The 21561-nt window shown below is 36.0% G+C and overlaps 1 protein-coding gene across 3 annotated transcripts in view; it reads right to left on the bottom strand.

Moving 5' to 3' along the window:
• Positions 1 to 21561, bottom strand: part of LOC131573212 (protein FAM185A-like) — a 38768-nt gene that overhangs the window by 11291 nt on the left and 5916 nt on the right. For all 3 annotated transcript variants that reach the window (XM_058826940.1, XM_058826941.1, XM_058826939.1), the window contains exons 2-7: positions 21153 to 21262; positions 17868 to 17960; positions 13369 to 13507; positions 8080 to 8121; positions 2752 to 2847; positions 323 to 457 (exon numbers count right to left, since the gene is read on the bottom strand). In XM_058826940.1, coding sequence (XP_058682923.1) covers positions 323 to 457; positions 2752 to 2847; positions 8080 to 8121; positions 13369 to 13507; positions 17868 to 17960; positions 21153 to 21262 — 615 coding nt within the window. The remainder of the gene's footprint in view (positions 1 to 322; positions 458 to 2751; positions 2848 to 8079; positions 8122 to 13368; positions 13508 to 17867; positions 17961 to 21152; positions 21263 to 21561) is intronic.

Below are 21561 nucleotides of genomic sequence, written 5' to 3'. Positions count from 1 at the left end.
CTACATGACTTTCTAAGCCAACAAAGCAATGGGTCAAATTCAGCTCTGGAGTACCTCCCACAAATTCATTGGACTAACACTGAAGAGGAATTTGGCTCTAAGACTTTTGTTAGAAGAAGTTGATTACATTCACAAGTCATTTACCAAATAAAATTTTAAAGTCATCCACTAACATGGGGAGTACAACAGCACAAGCAAACATCTGAAAGTGAAGCAGATTAAAAAAGCAGCCGCCAAGGGCAATAAACTAATAAAGAAATGTAGATGCCTTTGACTTAGGCCAGACAGACGTTTATTGGAAGCCAAGATTAGTAAGCCTTACCACTTAGAGTTACATGATCGTCTTTGGAGGCACTCTGTGTTTCTTTTAACTGGATCTCCGAGCTCACATCCACTTTTCTTCCAGACAGCTCTAAATAAGCTTTGAGAGACGCAGGTACCTTGACTGTAATTGAACCTGGTATAAATTTAAGTGAAAGCCAGTTAGTTTAACCCTGAGATCAAAGCATGAAATAGTCCATTATTCTACTAACTGGAATCAAATTATCTGGTTGTGCTTGGTTGGGTTTTTTTTTTTTAAAGTCTTCAGAAACAGTAATCCCTTTTTTTTGGTCACTGAAAGGATAAATGAAGGTATCTTCATTTATCATAAACAGAGTATGTCACGTATAGAAAATGGTTATCACAGTATTTCCTTCACAGACATGAAAATAAATAGTGACATACACTTCTAGCATTATCTTTTGGCAGAGGATCTTACTACAAGAATGATCAAGGGAAACAAACAGATCTCACAGGTATTATGACCTTAAGTTCATCTTCTAGTTGCATATTGACATTCCTGAGCAAGGACAGGGCATGAGACTTGACAAATAACCTGGCCACTGCTCAGCACACGAAGAAAGAATTGCTCTGGAAGGATGAGACACTGCTCACTTACTGTGAGCACTGGTGATTGTCTTTGCTTTACTGCTCAGGGCCAGCTGTTCACATCCTCCAACAGATGCAGTCTCAAAGCTGACTAACCAGCTTAGACTAAGCATCACTAACATGTAAACTAGTAGCAAAATTGCAGCTTTGGTGGCCTGAATAATTCTACTTTGAGATTAAAACCAAATATTCTGACTTCTGCTTGCCCTAAATATGTGCATCTGTGCATCAGACCAAAGGCAGACACTGGGCCCCCAACCTGCTCACATTAGTCATATTTTTGGAATAACTCAGTCACAAAGTTTGAAAGCTCTCTCCTACACATTAGATCAAAAAACCTGAAAAATTCAGAATACGTTTCCTTTTTATGTGCTCCTTAGTTTTTGCTCAATTTCAACATTCACTTTAGAAAAACATAAAACAGTTTCTTGACATACATTCCAGAAACTTAAGCAGAACATGGTAAGAATAATAGCTAAGTAGCACCAGAAAGCAGCCCTAGCTAAGCTGTTTAGACTCAGCAGAATCACTTGCCTATGACAGTTCTGATGAACAAATAACTTCCAGTATAATTTAGGCCTGCATTTTTCTGGACACACAAAGGCCTTAGAATAAGAAAGGGAAAAGGTCTTCATCTTTGGGTCCTCTTTGGAGAGCTGCACAGTGATGACTCATAAAAACCAACACACACGCAGCTCATTTATCACAAATGGGACATTTTCTACACTGCAGCTGTCGGCAGTTATTCTGAATTTACAGGGTAAACAGAAACAGAACTTCAACTTTGCCTTTACTAAACTGTGCTGCCAGAAGAGATGTCAGAAAATATTTTAAAAATAACATTAATTAGCTTTTATTAAATATATTCCTCTTCTAATTCAAATAGACATTAACTTAGCAAAATAAGTGACACAAAAGGTAACCAAGAAATAATATAAATTTCATTTCACTAATGAAAAAAAAAATTGATTGTACAAAAAGATGCACAAATTATTTCAATTCATTGACACCATCAGTCCCATTTTGAGTAACTGTTAGGTTTTAACAGGGCACAGGCATTGTCTCAGAGGAGACAGAAGTGGACCAAATACCAGGTTCACTTAAACCACCTGAAGTGCCTGACACGACATTAAAGCCAAGTATAAAAATGCTGTAGCATATTTCGGATGTTTTTTGTTTGTTTGCATTTTGGGTTTTTTGGTGTTGTGGGGATTTTTTTCCCAACTAGAATCAACAAGATGTTTTCAGGGCTCTGTAATATACAGTATCATATCTTCAGAGTGGCAAAACTATGAATTCAACCTGAGGTGAGAGCTTTTAACTAAGAAGAGAAATTTTAGTGAGTAAGCAGGAGAGAAAATTAAGGCCAAATGCTTATGTAAGGCTCTCCTATCTTTGTTTTTCTGCCTTCAAATTTTCACAGTAGACATTTCAGTCAGAAGGGAAGAAAAATAAATGTATGTGTGTCAGTTATCACTGCACATACAGCATCACGGAGAAAACAGCTCAAGGCAACGGAACACTGTAAGACTAGTCAGCTCTGCAGAATTCTGCTGGGTATACTGCCAGGAAAAAAAAGAAAAACATTGAAAACCACAACTACTTTTAATCCATCTTAAGTATTCTTATCCCTTACAGAGCTTATTATATTTTAAGTATTTATAGACATCTTCCAATAATGATGAAAAAAAAAGGATGTAAATAGCCAACAATCACAAACTATTCTTCAGAGACAGATAAAAAAAACCCAAACCAAACCTTTATCTCCTTTTCTTTTACACCAAAATCTGCCACAAAAAATATTTTATTTAGTTTGCTAACCTTTCTGGGATTTCAGATCCACTTTTCTTAATTGACTGACATAAACATCAATTGTCCCATGATACGTAGAAGCTTTTAGACTTCCATCTGATGAATCTATAAAAAAAAAACAACAAACAACTTGTGTATCATTTACTCTTTTTAAGTTAAGATTTACCAGATTTTTTCTTTATACCTCAAACTGATTTTTATCAATTCTTGTCTGTTTAAGAAGTATCATAATAATTTACAGGATGTCAGCCTTCACTTAAGAGTAACAGTTTTCTGAAAAAACCCTATCTCCCTAGTCCAGAATTGGGACACACTCTGGTCCTCAGGCTGTAGCTCTGCAGTTGTTCTACATCTACAAGGGCCAAACTGCAGTGCACTTCTTTCTGCAGGAATGTCCTCATCTTTGTGTGAAAATCAAGCCCAAAACTGGAATACTAAGATCTCTTTTAGTTTCCAAAAGAGTTCGTTTGCTCGGAGTCTGTGCAGGGAGAACTTTACCCAGGAAAGCAACTCCATGCAAAAATCAAGCAGCTGTTCACTGCAACATCTTGTTACACAGAATAACTGAATACAGGCTTTGTGAAGTCTAATTCACTACATTTGAATGATCAACAAATGTTTAATATGTGCAAGAAAACAGCATTTGTTCTGTGCCCTAGAATAGGGAGAATAAATTTTCTTTCATACCTTACTAGCAGAAATTTATGATCATAAAACTTTGCAAAGAAGAATTTTTACAAATAGAAAGTCTTAAGAAGTTTTAATTGTACCCTTCAGTAGTCTTTATTTGCAATGTATTCTAATTTTAAATACATAGACTTCCACAATATTAAGTGAAGTCCCAAAGAGTTTACTTTCAAACTACTGAACAGGCTTATACATAATAAAAATTGCAAAGAAAATATAAAGAAACTCTAGAGGAGCATAAAAAAATTACATTTTTAAGTAAGCAAAAGGCAGTTACTGAGAGGTGTTTTTAGAGACAAAGCTAGAAATTAAAGTATTGGCAAGAAATCCTAAGATACTGACAGAGACTGGTTTCTGAATATGCACAGATGAAACCCAACAGCCAAACTGTTAGAAGTAGCTGAAATAATAAAATAACACCTGAATGAGACTTCCCATTTTAAAAAGTAAAAGCATTAATGAGAGAATGAATTTGATTAATCACGACAAGGATGTGTCATATCAACATTTTATGCTTGCCATACAGTTTTACCTCTAATTAAATTCATCTGTAGCTTTTCTGATCCCAGGTTTCAAGCACAGATGCCAAAGATCAGTGCATTGCTTACAACAGCAAAAACACAGAAAAGGATCTTTATCCCACAGCTAAAGCTGATTTCTTTGGAAGGGAAAGTAATTAAAAAAAAGCAGCTAATCCATACTTAGCTGAGAAATGGAGAAGGGCTTTGGCTATAAAGAAAACATTAGTAGCTAGAACTGAATGTGAATGCTTCTGACATGTCAAGACTTTGGATTAAAGAAGGCCTGTTCGAAATATGAAAAAAAAAAATTAACTCTTTTGCTTGTCTAAGTGAAAATGAAACATTGATTTTAACTAATGACTTTTTAAAAGGTTGCTCATAATAGTTGAAAAGTTAAAGTCATTAGAACTGGAAAATTTGACATGCATCAACTTTTTAAATGCACATTTTAAGTAGTGATCACTAGAAGCTTTCATGCAAAAGCTGTTTTGCAGATATTCACCATCAAATTTAGTAACAGCCAATTATCAACCCTCCACATAATCTTGACAGAGATTTTGTTGGCAACAGATACAGGAAGCATTCAGCCTTCCACTCTCCTGCTATAAACAACCCATAGTAAGTTCCTTATCTATTCTAGGAAGAAAGAAGAGTCTCCTGTGACGGAACAGCAGCTCTCTCCAGGGAGAACAGCTACAAACAGTCCACACACCACCAGCTGATGGTGCTTTAGAGAGACAACATTTACCCACTGAAACCTTACTCTTCCCACTTCTCAAATGCAAAAGCAGCTCCTGTGAGATTCTTCCCAGTGAGAAGACAACTTTTGTGATTCTACAAGACTGAACAAAGTGTTCTTTCCTAGATCTTCAATTAATAAATACTAAAATAAAAAGAATTCTCATTTTGTGAGAGACTGGATTGGGTTTGCAGAAGGCATCAGCATGAATAAAGGAAGCAGGAGCAGGGCAGTAAGGACAGGCTCACCAAGGCACAGATTTATCAGAAAGCCAAAAACAACCTTGAGGGAGATGGAAGACATTGCATTTTCCATTGAAGAACAGTTGTGGGAGGATGACTTGCCAGATTTCGACTCCAGAGCACCTCACTAATACAAAGTTTCCTATGGCTGAAGAAACTACAGCAGTTTCAAAGCCACCAAGAAGCTTGGCAGCACTAACCAAACACTAAACCTGACATTAAAATACTGTACAGCAAACAACTGTTAAGCTTTGACCTGTGGAAGTAACATGAAATATCTTTTATGGAAACAACAGAATATGATTTATGTAATGAATGTTACAGATATGATGTTAAATACAAGTGTGTATATACAATTAATAATACCAAGAAACATGGAATTGTTCATCACTTCTTCAAAGTCCATAGAGTTGCTGTTTTAAGTTTGTCTCTAACTCTTAACAAATAAAGGGGAATAAAAGAAAAATGGATTTTAAAAAACCCCAAAAAACCCAAAGATGAGGCACAGAAAAGTGCCCAAATCTAAATAAGTATTTCAACAATAAAAAATTACCATACACTAAGAAGCATAGGCTGATAGGATAAAACACATAACAAATAGTAATAGAGACAATTCGTATTTTATGGTTAGCACAGATTAAACCTAAGGCAATTTATTTTCAAATATATACCCAGTTCTAGCTGATACCAATGTGAATAACTGAAGGTAAAAATAAGGAAAAAATGTAGTTTGAATTCAGAGTTTGCTGAGGACTGACAGGGAAAAGGTTTTCTCCAGGTTTTTCAAGGGGGAGAACAAGGACAACGCCTTTTACTAGAAATGGAACAGATGGTCACTCTTGAGCAGCTTTAGCTATTTAAGAATTTACTGGTACTAGAGAAAAAAGATGGAAAAAAAAGGGCACAGTGAAGCAAGATGTCCTTGGCAAGGACAAAAGTCTTTGTTAAGATTTATGAAAATTAAAAAGGGCTTGAAGAATAAAATTTAAGTCACATAACTTGGGAAAGACTGCACAAAAAAATCAGTGAAAGACCTACAAAAGTAACATTTAGTATCACTTCTCCCTTCACTTTATCAGCCAAGCACTAAAGAAAGGATTAAACACAAGTGATCTTTCCTTAAATCTAAGTAAAAACATACTTTTCCTAATAGCACCTAAAGACTGACCTTGTTCATGGTAAAATCAGTGACAGAATCAATCTCTATAGGAACACCAAATATTTATTATGATTTGATTACAGACTGGAGGAAGAATAAAATTCCAACATATCTGAAGTGTGAAGATTTAATTTCTGCTTAGCTATCTTGTATTTCTTATTTATAGAAAACTGGCAAATATTCTTTATTTAGTTCATTGTTCTAAAACTGTCACATGAAAAGTATTATAAGGAACTGAAATGTAGTCATTGAATAGACTTCACTATTATTTATTATCTAGAATTCACAAAATTGCACATACTACTGAAAAATCCTTAGCAGTCCTGACCATACTCACCATGAGGACCTGGCAGAACAAATGATGCAATACACAAAGCAAAAACTCTCACAAAAACAATTCCATTCCTAACTAAATTATCCAGGCTATCCTTTTACCTCTTAATGATCTATTTTCTACCCCAATTTTTTAGTTATATCTACTGGTTGTAAAGGCTGTAATCTCTTTTTGATAAATTCCTCTGCTCCAAAAAAGCCCAAACAACCAAACAACCTGGCTTGTTGAATTTGGAGAAAAGGAAACTGGGGGGTGACATCATTGCTACCTGGGGAAGGGCACAAGGAGGTGCTGAGGTTTTCTCCCCCGTGTCCAGTGAAAGGTTTAATGGGAATGGTTCTTTTTTAGGAAGCAATTTTTTTTCAGAGAGAACAGTTGGACTGGATGATCACTGTAGGTTCCTTCCAGCTAAAAGAAGGGATAAGGCCTCGAGCAAACTGGTTGAATAGGAGGCGTTCTCACATTTTCAGTTGAAAGTCTGGATCTTAAAAGTCTTTTACCTTTAGAAAAATCCATAAAAATACCAGGGATGTTTAATGCTCTTTAGAAAAGGATGAAGTCTAGCTACTGCTGTCAGAATTGAAATCTGAAAAATAAACTTTCTTCAACTGTAAGATGTGTCTTAATGCTTAAGCTGAACCTGGTTAGTTAAGGAAAATAATCATCATCTGTTGATGGAAAAAGCTACCTCCTATATTAAGAAACCTTTATTTAATCACTCTTTATATCCTGTGAGTTTATTTAAGAGAAGGAAAAACAGCCTTGCAAGTTGAATTTAATTTTGTGGTTTAATGACTAACTCATAAGAATGTGTCTTGCATTCATTTTCCAGGAATGTTAATATAGAGCTCTTAGAAACATAAGATTTGTTAACAGTCCTTGAACAATTCTTAGAGATTGTCTCCAAAATATGCTTAGTGAGTGACTACAGTTAACATCTCCAGCAGAAGTCTTCAAGATTTGGGCCTGAGGAAATTTTTCTACATTCAAAAAATACACTGAGCCTTGTCTATGATTCTGTTACTTCAACTTTCTGCCATAGCAATAATTAGAATTTGAGTTTCTCACTTTGGTGTTTGTGTGCTATAAAATGCACTGATAGAAGGTATACCATAACTGATAGCTCTGAGTTATCCTGTCATATAAATGCCCAGGTTCCCAAAAAAAGGTTTATGAGCTATTTTCATTTCTGAAGGGAAAACTATTAGCATAATAGTTTGAAAGCACTGAAATTATCACAAGCCCTCCCATCACCTCCCCAAATAAGAATACATCAATGATTAGCTTCCTGATATAAAAACTAAACATAGCTAACCACTGTTTGCAATAAATGCAAGATAGAGAACTACATTAAGGGCAAAACTGTATTTGATGTAGACTTAAAAATTCTCATGTCCTTTTATCCCATCTTTATCTAAAAGATGACACCTAGACTCAGTCTAGCTTACGTAAAGTCCAGCAACTATTGGGTATCACATGAGATTGTGTGCCTTTCCCAACCACAAAAGGGTCTTATTCAGCCACACTAATCAGTGTTACTCCTGAAAAGGAGGCAAAATCATCTGTGTGAAATCACCTCCTTTTTACTTCCCGTGGGAACATTTAGCTTTTATAGAAAGGAGAAGAGCAAGAAAGAGAGAGAAAGCAGAACCTACCTACTGTGATACTCCCTGTTTTGGTCTGAAGGTTGGTATTACCTATAATGAAAAGGGTGAAAATGTTAAAAACATTATTTTTGAAACAAATTATTTATTTGTATTAAATATTGTTGCTTTACAAACAAAAGTCTCAACACATGTGGGTAACAATTGAGTGATTCCAGACAAGAAAAACTTTAAGTCAATGACACCACCTGGATTTGAGGGAGAAAAAAAAAGTAAGAGGAATGTGCAAGGTTAATGCACAGTATTGTCTTATTTTGGGCAATTTTTTTCTTAATTGCTCTGCTACCTGCAATAGCACTATGGGTGATTTAAATTCAATTCCATGAATAACATAAACAGTTTCTATTTTCCTCTTTTATACACCTATACCCCACATCTGCTGGAGGGAATCCTGTGTGTTATCTGCAAAGCTACTTCCTGGACCCACTGAACATTTCCTACTCCCTCCAAACTTACTCTGATTTTCAATGTCAACCCCTTGTCAACATTTCCATCGACTTCAGAGTACGTTAGGCAAAGTGGAGAACATCAAGCAAAGTGTGTCAGACACAAAATGTAGAATGGTCTTCTACTGAACTTGCATCACTTTAAACAGCCACAGGTGTTCCAGCCTTAAAATTTCAAAATTCTGCCCTTTCACCCATAACATCAAGAGAATCTGGAAGGACAACAGATGTACCTTGTGACAGTATAGACATCTATACTGCTAATAGTAACTAAATTGTACAAACTTCTACAGTTCCATGTATAAATGTCTCAGAAAATGCCTTAAATAAAAAACTAAACCACACCATGTCATCCCTGCCATTCTCTCAATCTCCTGAGAGAGAGAATGAAGAATAAGGCTGATCACAGAAACTGAGTGCAGTTCAGTAATACACAATAGTCATAATTTTCAGATCTTTCAGAAGAGGTTTTAAAAATTGCAAATGGATTAAGCTCTACCCTGTCTTATGTAATTACACAGTAGTAAACACTGATCAGGGCAGAGTGCATTCCACTGTATATGACCTGTATTTTTCTTAGTGGTTCATGGGCTAAAAGCTAGAAAAGCAGCCTATCATCAACAATCTTAAATTAATCTTTCCAAGCACATACTACACAAAATACTTCGGAGTTCTGAAAATCACAGCAGAAACAAAAGCATTTTTCAATGATCTTGAAAGATGTTTGGCTTCACTCTTTCCTGTTTTTAAAAGGCATGCTATAATTATCCCACCCTTTTCCTCATTTTATCATGACTGGCACTTAGTTTGGTACAACCTACAAAAAGACCTAGGGTTTTGTCAGCCAGCAGCTCCCATGGAGCAGCTGAAGGCAGATTATATTCTGTCAGCATATAGCCCCTGGGTCTGCTCTTTGTTTACCTGTTTCTGTTTTGATAAGTGGATCCTTGAAAAATATTCAACATGTAGAAATCAAATTCGTTTTAGACACATACTTATATGGCAGAACCACCAATGCTGCACATCAAAACAATGTACTGGTGTGAAAAGCTCACTTCAAGCATCTAGCTAGAACAAAAGCTGCTTTTGAAGCAGACAGGAATGTCCTGCACTGTCTACAGACAGTGCACAGAATTGCACTTTTGGTCATGTACCACCTGTTCTCTGAAGGCCAACGCTTACCTTAGGATTTTTAAGTTAGGTAAATATTTCTTGGGCATATCAAGAGCAAAAAGAGAAAGCCAAGACCAAAGGTATTTATACCAAATAATTGATTATTACAACCAATTTCAGTGTAATGCAATACTATGATATCCAAAACATAGAAATTTTATCAGAATATCAAGAGCAGTGTTAGTGTTTTGGGGTTTCTGAAAAGAGTTATGTTTTCTATCACCTACAATCTTTGCTTCTTCAATGAACATTGTAAAATTTCAAATTACCATACTGCAATCAGGATCAGTATAGAACCAGGGGCAGAAAATGGATTTTGGGATTCAAAGGCAACACTTTATGCTGTGCTATTTATATTCCTTCAATTTGTTTTGGTGGCTCTCAACAAGGCAGGATTATTTCAATGCACAAAAAGGGAAAATAAACCATTATGCAACTTTTTACCACTTTAGAAATTAATTTTATTTTCACTTTTTATAGACATGTCTGTACTTCAGTCTGATGAAAATTTAAAATGCGAAGTTACAATTCCACTCTACATACAGAAATGAAATGAAAATCCAGAAGTGAAATACAGAAATGTAGCTGAACAGTACAGAACACACTTTGGTATATCAAGAGGTATATTTTCTGGAGGGATCATAGAACACCAAGCTCAAGCACTGGACTGCACTACCTTTGGAAGATGGCAGATATTCTATTTTGTCTTATTCAAGTCATTGAACTTCAAGGCAGTTGTATGTTCACCCCTTCCTGTATATACATTAGTGGGCAAATACATGAAGTAACCTCAGTAACCTTGTTTCCCAGTGTGATTCTTTTAGATAATTGAATAGTTACTAGACTAGGACAGAAGAAAAGGCCAAGAACAAATATAAAGTCCATCACAGGCTTTACTGATGTAAAGCAGCAAAAGCTGAGTGCTGACAGTTTGCAAGGAAGCTTTGCAGGTGAGGAAGGACCTGGGCATCTTGATGGACACCGTCCCCAGTGGGAGTGAGCAAAGAAAGTCAGCTGCACACTGAGCTGTATGATCAGTACAGACTGCAAGTAAAGCCCTCCTGTGAGGCTGCATTAGAATATTGTCTCCAGTTTTCAAGTCAAGAAAGACACTGGTGTACTTAACCAAGGCCAGAGAAGGCATTGAGAAGATTAGAGACCCAGGCCAAGCTACAGATGCTCTGAGAGCATCTGTTTGTTTTGCTTTAAAAGGAGAAGGCTGAGGAGGAGTCTTCTTGTGGCCTTCAACTACCTAATGGGAGGGTATGGAGGAAAAAAAGACATTCTTCTCATGGTGATGCAGAACGAAGGAAGAAGTAATAATGGTTACAAATCATAATAGAAATTATGATTTTAAAAAGTTTTTTTCCTCACTCTTCCAGAAGAATAATTCAGAGTGGACCAAGATGTCCAGAAAGGTCATACAACCTCTGGACCTGAAAACACTCAAAGCTCAAGTAGACAAGGCCTTGAGCAAGCTTGGTCTAACTGAGCCCATTTTAAATGTTAGTTGGGAAGGATTTTGATATCTAGTCCAAATTTGAAGTAGATTTATAAAATAAATTAATACTTAATGCAACTCAACCCAAGACTTTGGGACTGCTGCAAAGAGGGGGTTTCCTGTTCCTCCCATGTGACCCTTGGTAAAGAAGGTGCACTGTAATGTTATTGTCTCTTAAATAAAGAAATTTCACATGATCAAATTTCTTTTTCAGGTGTCAATTCAAAAGCTTAATACCTTAGCACCTAACATCTGTAATGCCTTTTACAGAAGCTGGTGAAAATTACCCAAAACTAATGCCTTTTAGAACAATGCATTACTCATTTGCCACAGGAGCATGAAGCATGCAAATGAGCAGTTGTGAAAGCCTGAGCTCTACCAGTGTCATGATTGTACAGCCTGAGTTTCAACCACAAAATGTCTCAGAGAGGTTTGTAAAGTCTGTGCTGCCCTAACTACAATTTTCCCAGTGCAAAAGCAGTGACATCTAGCTCAGTTTCGTGCAGGATATGCTGATTTGATGCCTTCTATAGTGTCAGCTGTAGGGAAACTGACTTTTGCCAGTAAACACCTGGACCAGATTGTTTCTTGGGAAACTCCTGCAATTGAGCTACCCCATGAGCAACAAACAGAAGTCAAAGTAACCATTTTTTTCTAGCAGAAATTTATAATAGGAGCTATCTTGTCTGCTAATAAGTGTTTGTATGTGTACTTTAAAAGCCTCTGCTCTATTAAAATATGATTGGGGAACATGGTATTTTACAAAAACTATTTTTTTTCCCCAAAAAATAGGGTAAAATTACCAAGCAAATGTTAATGTGCAATTTTTTTAAAAAAAAATGTACAGCTAAAATAACATTAGGTGTTCCAAACCCATTTAGTAGAGAGGTCATAAAAATAATCCTGAAGTAATGTAAGAAATGTCTGCATAATTTGGATGCAATTCTATTTGTTTTCACATTGTTCTTCAGCTTAATGGCAACAGGCATTATTGAAGGAAGTAAGTTATTAACTACAGCATTTATGATTTCATTTTTATGAAATATTTTTCATTTTTATAACAAAAAAATAAAAAACTCTTGGATGTGCACATGAACCTGCTCACAAATTGATCACTCCACAATATCAATAAAAGTTAAAGAAAAAGCCAAACTAGCATGGCTTATCAGACAGAAGTTCCAGAAATAATAAAAGTCTACATGTTAGAAAAATAAAATAACAAGAGAAAAAAGACAGCTTATTTCTGTCGGTGCATGCTGAAATTAACTTTACCTAACAGGTTTAGAAACCATTCTCACATTTAATATAAATGGACAGAGGACTTGTTCCTTCACGGAATAAAGAAGTCGTTTTTCAAGCAAAATGACAACATAAAATTGCTAAGAAATTGTAGCAAATTATTTTTAAGGGATATAGCTGAAAATCTGGAACCTTGACAGAGCTGAGTAATTTTCTTTGTACGTGCTCCAGTTTGTTTTACTCAATGGTAAATCACCACAAATGCATTACAGCAGCATCTGAATTCAGTGGGAGTTTAGTTAAATTAGAAAACCACACCAGATCTGAACCTCAACTGCTGCTTAAATAAAAGACTCAGAGTTTATTAGTTTTAGATCTGGGGGAAGGACACCAAAGGGTGGATGGATTAGAGACTGCTAAGAAGTTCTAAGAACTTCTTCTAAAAACAGAAACTGTCACCACTCTTAATATAAGGTGCCAGCAAACACACAGGCCATTTCTAATAAAAACTTCTCATTATGATTCTCTCCTACAACAGCTCTTTATAGGTGATCTGTCCAAGAGTTGCTTCTCCTATGAAGAAAATAAAGGATGGGGAGAGGGGAAGAGAAGCCTCCTGACAACTTTAAGTATCATTTTAACTGCTGAATATTAGAATATTTTGATGTTCTTAGTATGTGTGACATTCTTTCCTATAATACACACTTTTTGCTATTAATAAGTGTGCTTATGAAACTGTTTTGAAAAATACAGTCTGCTAGGTGGCAAAAAATCAATCAAGTCTCTAATAGAAGAACTGTTTTGCTCATATACTGTGCACAGCTGATTTAGTGATAGTCTACTGCATTAGTGCATTTGTTACTGTGAACATTACTGAACACCTTCAAAGCAGTTTCATTTGTGACACATTTTCCTTCTTACCATGAACACTTCCCAGCATAATATCACCAGATTCTGAAGAGAGAGATGCTGATTCTGCATAGAGATACTTTGTTTTCAGCAGCCCATCTTCAGTAGATATACTGATGGTTGTCCCCTGCAGCTTCTCTATATTTACACTCTAGGAGAAATAAACATAATTGAAAATTTGTCATCACAGCTTGAAAAAGCAGTGGGAAGTAACACTATTAAGACACAAAACAAATGGAAAGCAGTTGTTAGTGCAGGACAAATGGAATCAGGTTCTTAGTTAAAAGCTACACAAGACAAAACAAAAAAACCTTTTCATCCAAGACCTCTGACTTAAGGACTAATGAGTCTTCACAACATTCCTATGAGTTATTGCATCCATCACTCAGGTGAAGAACCCAAGTTGTCACAAACAGATGAAAGAAAAACTTGATTTAATTTTCAAAAATTAAACACTTCATTTTGAAAAGTAAAAGAAGGATTAACTTAAATTATGAAGACTGGATACAGCATTATGACACTTAGAGCACTGGTGATCAATTTTCTGCCACCTCAAACTGAAACATCCACTGTCTTTCTTACATGCAGCTATTTATGAAGATTTTTAACTGGCTTACTTTGTACATATATCTTTGGTGAAGGTTTGCAAAAAAGCCTCACCCAGCTGCCCTTTTTCTCAGCATAATTTTCCTATTACCTTGGTTACTCAGGCTTCTATTCTTGGACTTAAGCCTCAAGTCATACAAAGCCTTGAAAAAACAGGGATAAGATCTCCATTTCTACTTCTTTTCAATAGAAACAGAGAGAAAGAATAGAATATGAGAAGTTGCACTATCGATTTGGGAAGTAAGAGGTGACAAGTGAGATTATCTATGTAAAAGTGAGGAGCCATGTGATATAATGTCAATCTATTTGAACAAAACAGAACAATTCACATGCTTGTGCAACAACCATATGAGACTGAATTCTATTCTCAGTTAAATTTGATTTATGATGGGAACACGCAATAGTTCTTACTTGGACCCCACACTCAATTTGTTTTTGTTTTGCTTAGACTTGCAGTGAATTTCACAAAATCTGTACCCATTATATGAAACCATATATGACTTTCTAGATCAAACTGTGCCTTACTCAAATTTTTTTTAAAACTTCCTTGTCATTTTAGTATTGCCATCCTGTGCAAAAAAAGTTGATATAAAAAAATAAGTCTGTCAACCCTTCCAGTCTAATATTATATAAAGAATAAGCTACAGATGAAGAAGTATTCTGACAAGTAGCCACTAGTGTTACACAAACTCAGTCCTGCACTGTATCCCAAAAACTGAGCTGAAGAGGGTGGTTTAGTATGGACTGTATGATAGCCAAATTATACTGTGGCCTTACCCATCCATTCATACTGAACTACTAAATTATAGGATTACAAAAGAGACTACTGGCTTAAGACTTTTCCCATGATGCTACAATACAGATTAGATCTCCAATAATTTAGCAAGATACCTTAAACTTTAAGAAAATCAAAATGCTATGCATAACTCATGGTACAATTGGAAATCCATGACAGTCAATGTCTATAATCACTGCAGGTGTTGCTGCTTAGGGCTATGCTACAGATAGAAACAAAATCCAGTAATATAAAGCACAACTTATCACAACTGAAACAGCAAGTCAGCTTTTCATCATCTGCTGCTTGCAACAAAACCCTATTAACAAGAGATCTTAAACTTTAATTTACATTGCATGTGCCCTAGGAATGTTTCCCACAAAGCAGCCCCCCACTCCCTCACCCTGCATGGCAAAGCACAAACCTGCTCTGCCACGTGGCCACAGCCACAAGTAAAGGGAAAGCCACTCTCCTTTTAGGTGTTATGATCAAACCTGTTCTAAGAGTTAAATGACTTGCAAAGAAAGAACATTTCCCATTTGAGCAGGGCCATCACTGATATCAGCACACTGAAAATAGAGCAAAGCACACTTTAAAGGGGAAGAATAAAATGAAAATATCTGCATAATTTGGATACAAACTGGCTGCCTTGTGGCATTCCTAAGCAGGCAAAGGGAAATTCAAAAAGCTGCCTCTCTTACTATAGAATGCAAATTTTAACTCTATTTAGATATATTGTTTTATTTAAAAATTAAGTGCTTTATTGTAAACAATCTCACATACCAACTCATTTACCAGCCTCACCTACCTTTCTTAAAATTGCACAGTAATAAAAAGAGTTGTCTCAGCTCCAGATCAAAAGAAGTTACTATGAACAGTAAAACAAAAACTACCAACACAAAGAATGTTTGTTTCAGAACAACCCAAATCAGGGCAGGGGCATGGAGGAGGGGAAAGTCAGACTGCTCAGGTATAAGAATAAAAAAGTATTTTAGATAGGGTTAAATAAAAATAGGATTGCTTTTCAATGAAAATAAATATGTTTTCAATCCCAAATTCTTTAACTCTTGTAGATTTTTGGCAGAACATAGATGTCTGGCTCTATAAGCAAGTGTTATAGAAAAGTCCCCATGGCTCAGATTAGCTAATAACTCCCCAGCAAAACAAATCTCCTTATTTCTGTCCATTGAACCACCAGATCTTCTGGAAAAAATTCCTTCCCTTGGGCACAGAGCCTCAGGGGTTGCAGTTACTGAAACTGACCACACACTCAAGTTCCACTGGTTTCATCTGCCTAAATCAGACTCGGAAGGTTTTACACCTGAACACATTTTCAAGATAAAAACTAGTATATTTTTGTGTTTAAATAAGACATATACAGCTTTTTCTCCACATATTCATGCTCTTAGCCTTCCTTTTTGTGCTATCACTGTTCAAATGTTTTACTAGTGTCTTCTCCCACTTCCTCCCTTAAAAAATATTCTTCATTTCTCAAGTGCTTAATGCCTTTTACCACATCCTCTCCCTCCCCACCTCCAGGAGGGGGCTGGAAATGCTGACAGAGCCATAATTACATAATGATGACTGCAACTGATGGAAGAAACATCTCATACAAACACACAGAGGAGACATAAGGCTGACTGATTATTAACAGAAGTAGCCAGTTGAGAAAAGAAATCCGTCCTCCCTAAATACACTACAAAGTTTGTTAGTAAGGAGTTCAGTAACATAAGCCAAAATATTGTTCTGTAGCTGTGAATTTGTGCTAAAATGACTCACTTCACTCAAGTTACTACAGCTTGACAGCTCTAAGATTGACCTCTTGTAATATTACACACTGTATACAAATATTCATGATCACAAAGAAGCACTTCAACTTAATCTGCACAATATTTGTTTTACTATTTCAGAAGGATGGTGTTTCTGAAAAGACTCAATTTTTAAAAAAGCATTTAAAGGCTCAAAGTAAAACAATTTTCTATATGAACTGTATTTTCCCATACAGATACAATTATTACATTTATTACATAAAAGGCAGTCTAACACTCACTTACAAAGAAACACAGATACATTAATGCTGACAGTTTTTGGAAAATCCAATGGCAAGTTGCTTAGTTTACATCAGGACATTAAGAACAGCTCACAGCTGGCTCTAGCAAAGTGAGCTGATCTGGGAACCCAACCTATAAGGTGTACAATAGTGCCAAACAGCACTTCACAGAGATGACTTTGGATGCCTGGAATTTAATAGTTTGGTCTCAAATTTATCCTTGGCAAGGGAGGGTTACCCCCCACTGCCTGATTCTACCCAGTGCTGTTGGTTTTAAGGGTACCTATGCATTCTGACAGAACAAACATCCAAGCTACTGCCAGACTCAGCTTGGCTCCACATGTTCATACAGCAACACCCCAGATCTAATGAATCCTAGTGCAACCAGCTGCATGGACATTACAATACCTAAAACCAAGACTGGGTGTGAGAACTGCAAGGAATTTAGCTCTACATTATTTTAAATAAAGGAGAATTGCCTGCTTATGCCAAGAAACAAAACCAGAGTGCAGTAGTTTGTGGTTAGTCTCATACTGCCATCTACTGTGAAAAACCAAGCTAGTTCTCTACAAAAATATTCTCTCTGTGATTCTTCACACTGCATCTCATAGCAAGATTATACGTGATTATATTAAGTCTGCAAAACCTTCTACTCATCCATTCTTATAACTATGTAACACTAGAAGACTACAGCATTTACAAATATCAAGCCACTATCCACAAGACACTACATTAAACTCCTGAGCCTTCTGCAGAATCCAAGTGCCTACATATTAGCCAAGGAGAGAGTTTAAGAATGTTGTGAGGGGTCTATATAATTAAAGCTGATGGGTTTTATCAGTAGAACAATCTCTATATTGATGGAATGACCACATACTTATTCCTGCTTTCTGTGAATCCTGTTTATCAATCCAAATCAAGCATAGGATAATAATAATTTAACAGACAAACCTAAGAAACAGTGAAATTGCCACCAATGAGGGTTATTTACATATTCTTTAGCACATGCTTTGAATTTAGTCCTTTTACAAGAAATGAGGAGAATAAGCCATTGAAGAGAAAGTTTTACTTCCTACTTACCCCCTTTTCTGTTGCACAAATATCTGTATTTCCATAAAGTGTTCCAAGACCGATTACTTTGCCACCGTTTGTCCGTATATCAATTTTATGGCTCTGAAAAAAGTTTAAAAATCATACAGTTAGGATAACTTCTTTTCTAGTTATGGTTATCTTATTTTTCAAGTTGTACCACATTAACCACTGCAAGCCTTAGTCCTGCAAGCAGAACCAGATTCTACAGTGTTTCACTGCACACAAATTCTAATTAAAATTGTTTTGCATAAGGAAAATCTCAAGTTTTTAACTAATAAGCCAGGTTCCAAGTAAAAACTTCTTCATAGCTTTTATACCCTTTCAGCTGTTGCTGCATACAACCAACAAGAAAAAAAAAAAGTACAAATACACATAAACCATTCTCAAAATGCCAAAAAAAAACCCAGCAGATCTTGAGAATAAAATGCAACCATTTGTAAAAAAAAAAAAAACTTTAAAAAATCAGATTTAAATGAATAGATTGTTCTCTCCTTATACATGATGAATTAATTAAATGTTTCAATGTGGCATCACAGTTCCTTTGAGGCATAATGCTTGTTATCAGAATAACAGTTACACAGCAAATCCTCCAAATATGTAACTTTGGAGGAGACTATGGGAACTTGCAAGACTGGAAAAACCAGTGTATAAGCAAGGGCTCACCAGCATGGCCACAGATAGGTTCAGTAAAATAAAACTACAACACACACATTGAGTCCCACCATCCCAAATTATTAGAATATCTTCCTAAAAAAAACCAACCAGGCTTTCAGAAGTAGCTATCAGTAGAGACACCTAACAGACAGAAGGATTTGCTGAGAGAAGAAACCAGTTACAATGGTCAAGTAGCTTTTTCACTAAGCTGAAATATTCCACCAGCTGAAAGAAAAAAGCACTGATTTTTCACAGGGCTTCTGCAAGCAAGGGAGAAAGGGTTGAATAAGGAAGAGGCAAAAGGCTATCAAGACCTTAACAGATGTCAGAGGAAAACCAGAAAAATTTGTTCAGGAGAAGAGAAGGACACTGATGCAGGATGAATCAGGCCCAGACATGGGGAGTGGTGAGGAAGCATAACAGTGTGGGCGAGATGCTTGGAAATTCTTGTTATCACCAGCATAGTGAAGGTGTCAGGAGTAACTGAGGAACATGGATACATAATTAAAGGGTCTTCCTGGTGGCATTGTCGTAATAAGCACGACAAAAAAATTTAAAAGAAGGAGCACTACTTTCTCAATAAAGAATTCATGAATAATTCATACTCTGAAGAAGACCTAAATGCCATAACCGTATCTTGGAGTTACTGTTGCTATCAGCTGACCTAGAGACTTGGATGGGATAGGGTGAACTGGACTTCTGCCAATTAAAAAACAGCCACAACCACCACCCAAAAAAAAAAAAAAAAAATTTAAAAAAAAAAAAAAATCAGTAAAACCACCCTTGACAAATTGCACTGGCATGAGGATAATGTCTGCCAGAAAAAAAACTTTAATAAGCCTCCTAGAGACTCCTTCTTTCTGTTCAATTACTAGTATGCATTATTAAGCAAAGTAGATGTCAAATCTCTTAAGTCTTTTGTACAGACACTATAGATTGTATTAAAAAAAAAAGCATGTTCTTTTGAATTACAATTTATACAAACAACTTCTAGCAAGTTAAGAAAACTAGCAGTTGTGAAGCTGTTTGCTGGTGCTCTTAAATAATCCCTACATGACCAGATTTTTTTCATTTAAAGTCATTTATCAATGACCTGTTTTTCTCTCCTGTAAAGAAAAGGTCTCCTGATTTGTTAGTTAATGAGGTTTGTTAATAACAGCGAACCAACATTAAAACTTTAATCCATCCAGAGGAGGGCACTATCACTTCAGCTTGCTCAGTAAAGCAAATTCCCTAACAGGGAATCAGCTCTTATGCTGCACTACAGCATCTGGTCCTTAAGATTTTTAGTAGTTTTGGAAAAGCCCTGAAGGCTAATACTTCTGTTTCTCCCAAATGATTCTGTTCCTCTGATATATAGTTCCTGAAGTTTAGAAGAAAAAATTAGTTCAGTCACCTTACTAAAACTACAGTACTTAAAAACAAGATCAGACTAAAACCCAGCTCTTAATTTTTAAAATTCAAGATATTTCCCATCTTGGATTCTATTTGAGACAAGATTCCCAGAAGATAAGCTAGCAGTCTTTCCTCAAAACCATCTTTTTCCATGATACCACAAAAAGTTCTTGATGTAATGGCATGCCATGATTACTGTCATTACTGCTGGCCAAAACCACCTTGCCTTCTCTTATTATGCAGTTTCTCATGCACTGTTGTTATTACTACATAAGACTAATTTTTAATGAAAATTTTAGATGGGCATCACATAGTACTATTAACTTCTGTTAGATTTTAGGTTCCTTTATAAGAGTAAAATAGTCAATCACACAGAATGTGGAAGGTTCAAGTTGTCTATAGTTTCCTAGATGCAGAGGAAACCTAGTCTATTGTATACTACACCCCCCCCTAAGCTTAGTATTCCCTACGTCTGTTATAAAATCATCTCTTACCACATTAGAGAAAAGTGTTGAAAACTTTTTCTCATCTCAAAAAATTTGGCCTTTCTTTTGAATTTATACCAATTCCTGCAGGTACAATGCCAAACAATTGAGTGAATTTGATTCCAAATAGCACCTAAGTCAGATAAACTGTGATGAATTTTACAACAGCTTATGTCAGCAAACTTAGTGTTAAGACTGAAAAGACAAGGTCATGCCTATGATACATACAGTATATATCAGATCTATTTCAGTCAGGTATTTTGGACATGTAATATGTAACTTCTGATTGAAAATTAATTTAAATGGATTGTCAAAAGCTGTTATACCAATTATTAAAAAAAAACAAAAAGAAAAACCCCACACATACAAAAAAAATATCAGCAGCATGTCTCAAAGTCGTGATTGAGCAGGCATAACTATTAACCTACTAGACAGGAAATCACAGTCAATTTTTTTTCCTTTGAGGGGCAGGGAACACAAGGATCAGGCTTACTGCTGTCAATGTTTCTGCTGGCTTTGGCTATCACAGATACATGGACTTCTGACTCCGTGTTATTTACTGCTATTTACTTTGTGCTGCAATTGTATGCAATAATGAAAGGTGAGGTGCTATACACATAGCAATATGAGTGTTGCAATGGGAAATATCAGAGTACTTCTCATCTCCAGAACTGGTATTTTTGACATTATATACTGCCACACAATCCATTTTCAAACAGTAGGGAAGGGTTCTTTGTACCTTTATTGACTGCAAGACACTAGTCCCCTTCTCTGTTTCTATTTTGCAGCTATCACATTCTATTTTCTGAATCTTCACGCAGCCAGTTCCTGATGTTTTGATATCCAAATCTAGAATTAAAAGAGTTTTATTAGCAACAGAACAAAAAAGTCTTTAAATTTAATATTTTTAACATAGTATTTGATCATGTTATACAGTAACCATAGGTAGTAAGGAAAAGAGCAGCTTCTTTGTTACTTAAGAACCTGCGGCTGTGTCTGGCCATGCACTTTGAACAGCCTGAGTAGTCACTACCAACCATGGACATAAAGTTTCCTAAGCCAGTGTTTGAGCCATCCAGCTCCAAGACAGAACACTAAGAAGCAGAAGAATGACTAACCTGTGGCAAGGAATCAGCAGGGTGTGAACT

This window comes from Poecile atricapillus, chromosome Z (assembly GCF_030490865.1).
Source record: "Poecile atricapillus isolate bPoeAtr1 chromosome Z, bPoeAtr1.hap1, whole genome shotgun sequence".
NCBI classification, from domain to species: Eukaryota; Metazoa; Chordata; class Aves; order Passeriformes; family Paridae; genus Poecile; species Poecile atricapillus.
The sequence above is the reverse complement of the archived record's forward strand: the minus strand, read 5'-3'. Positions and strand labels throughout refer to the sequence as shown.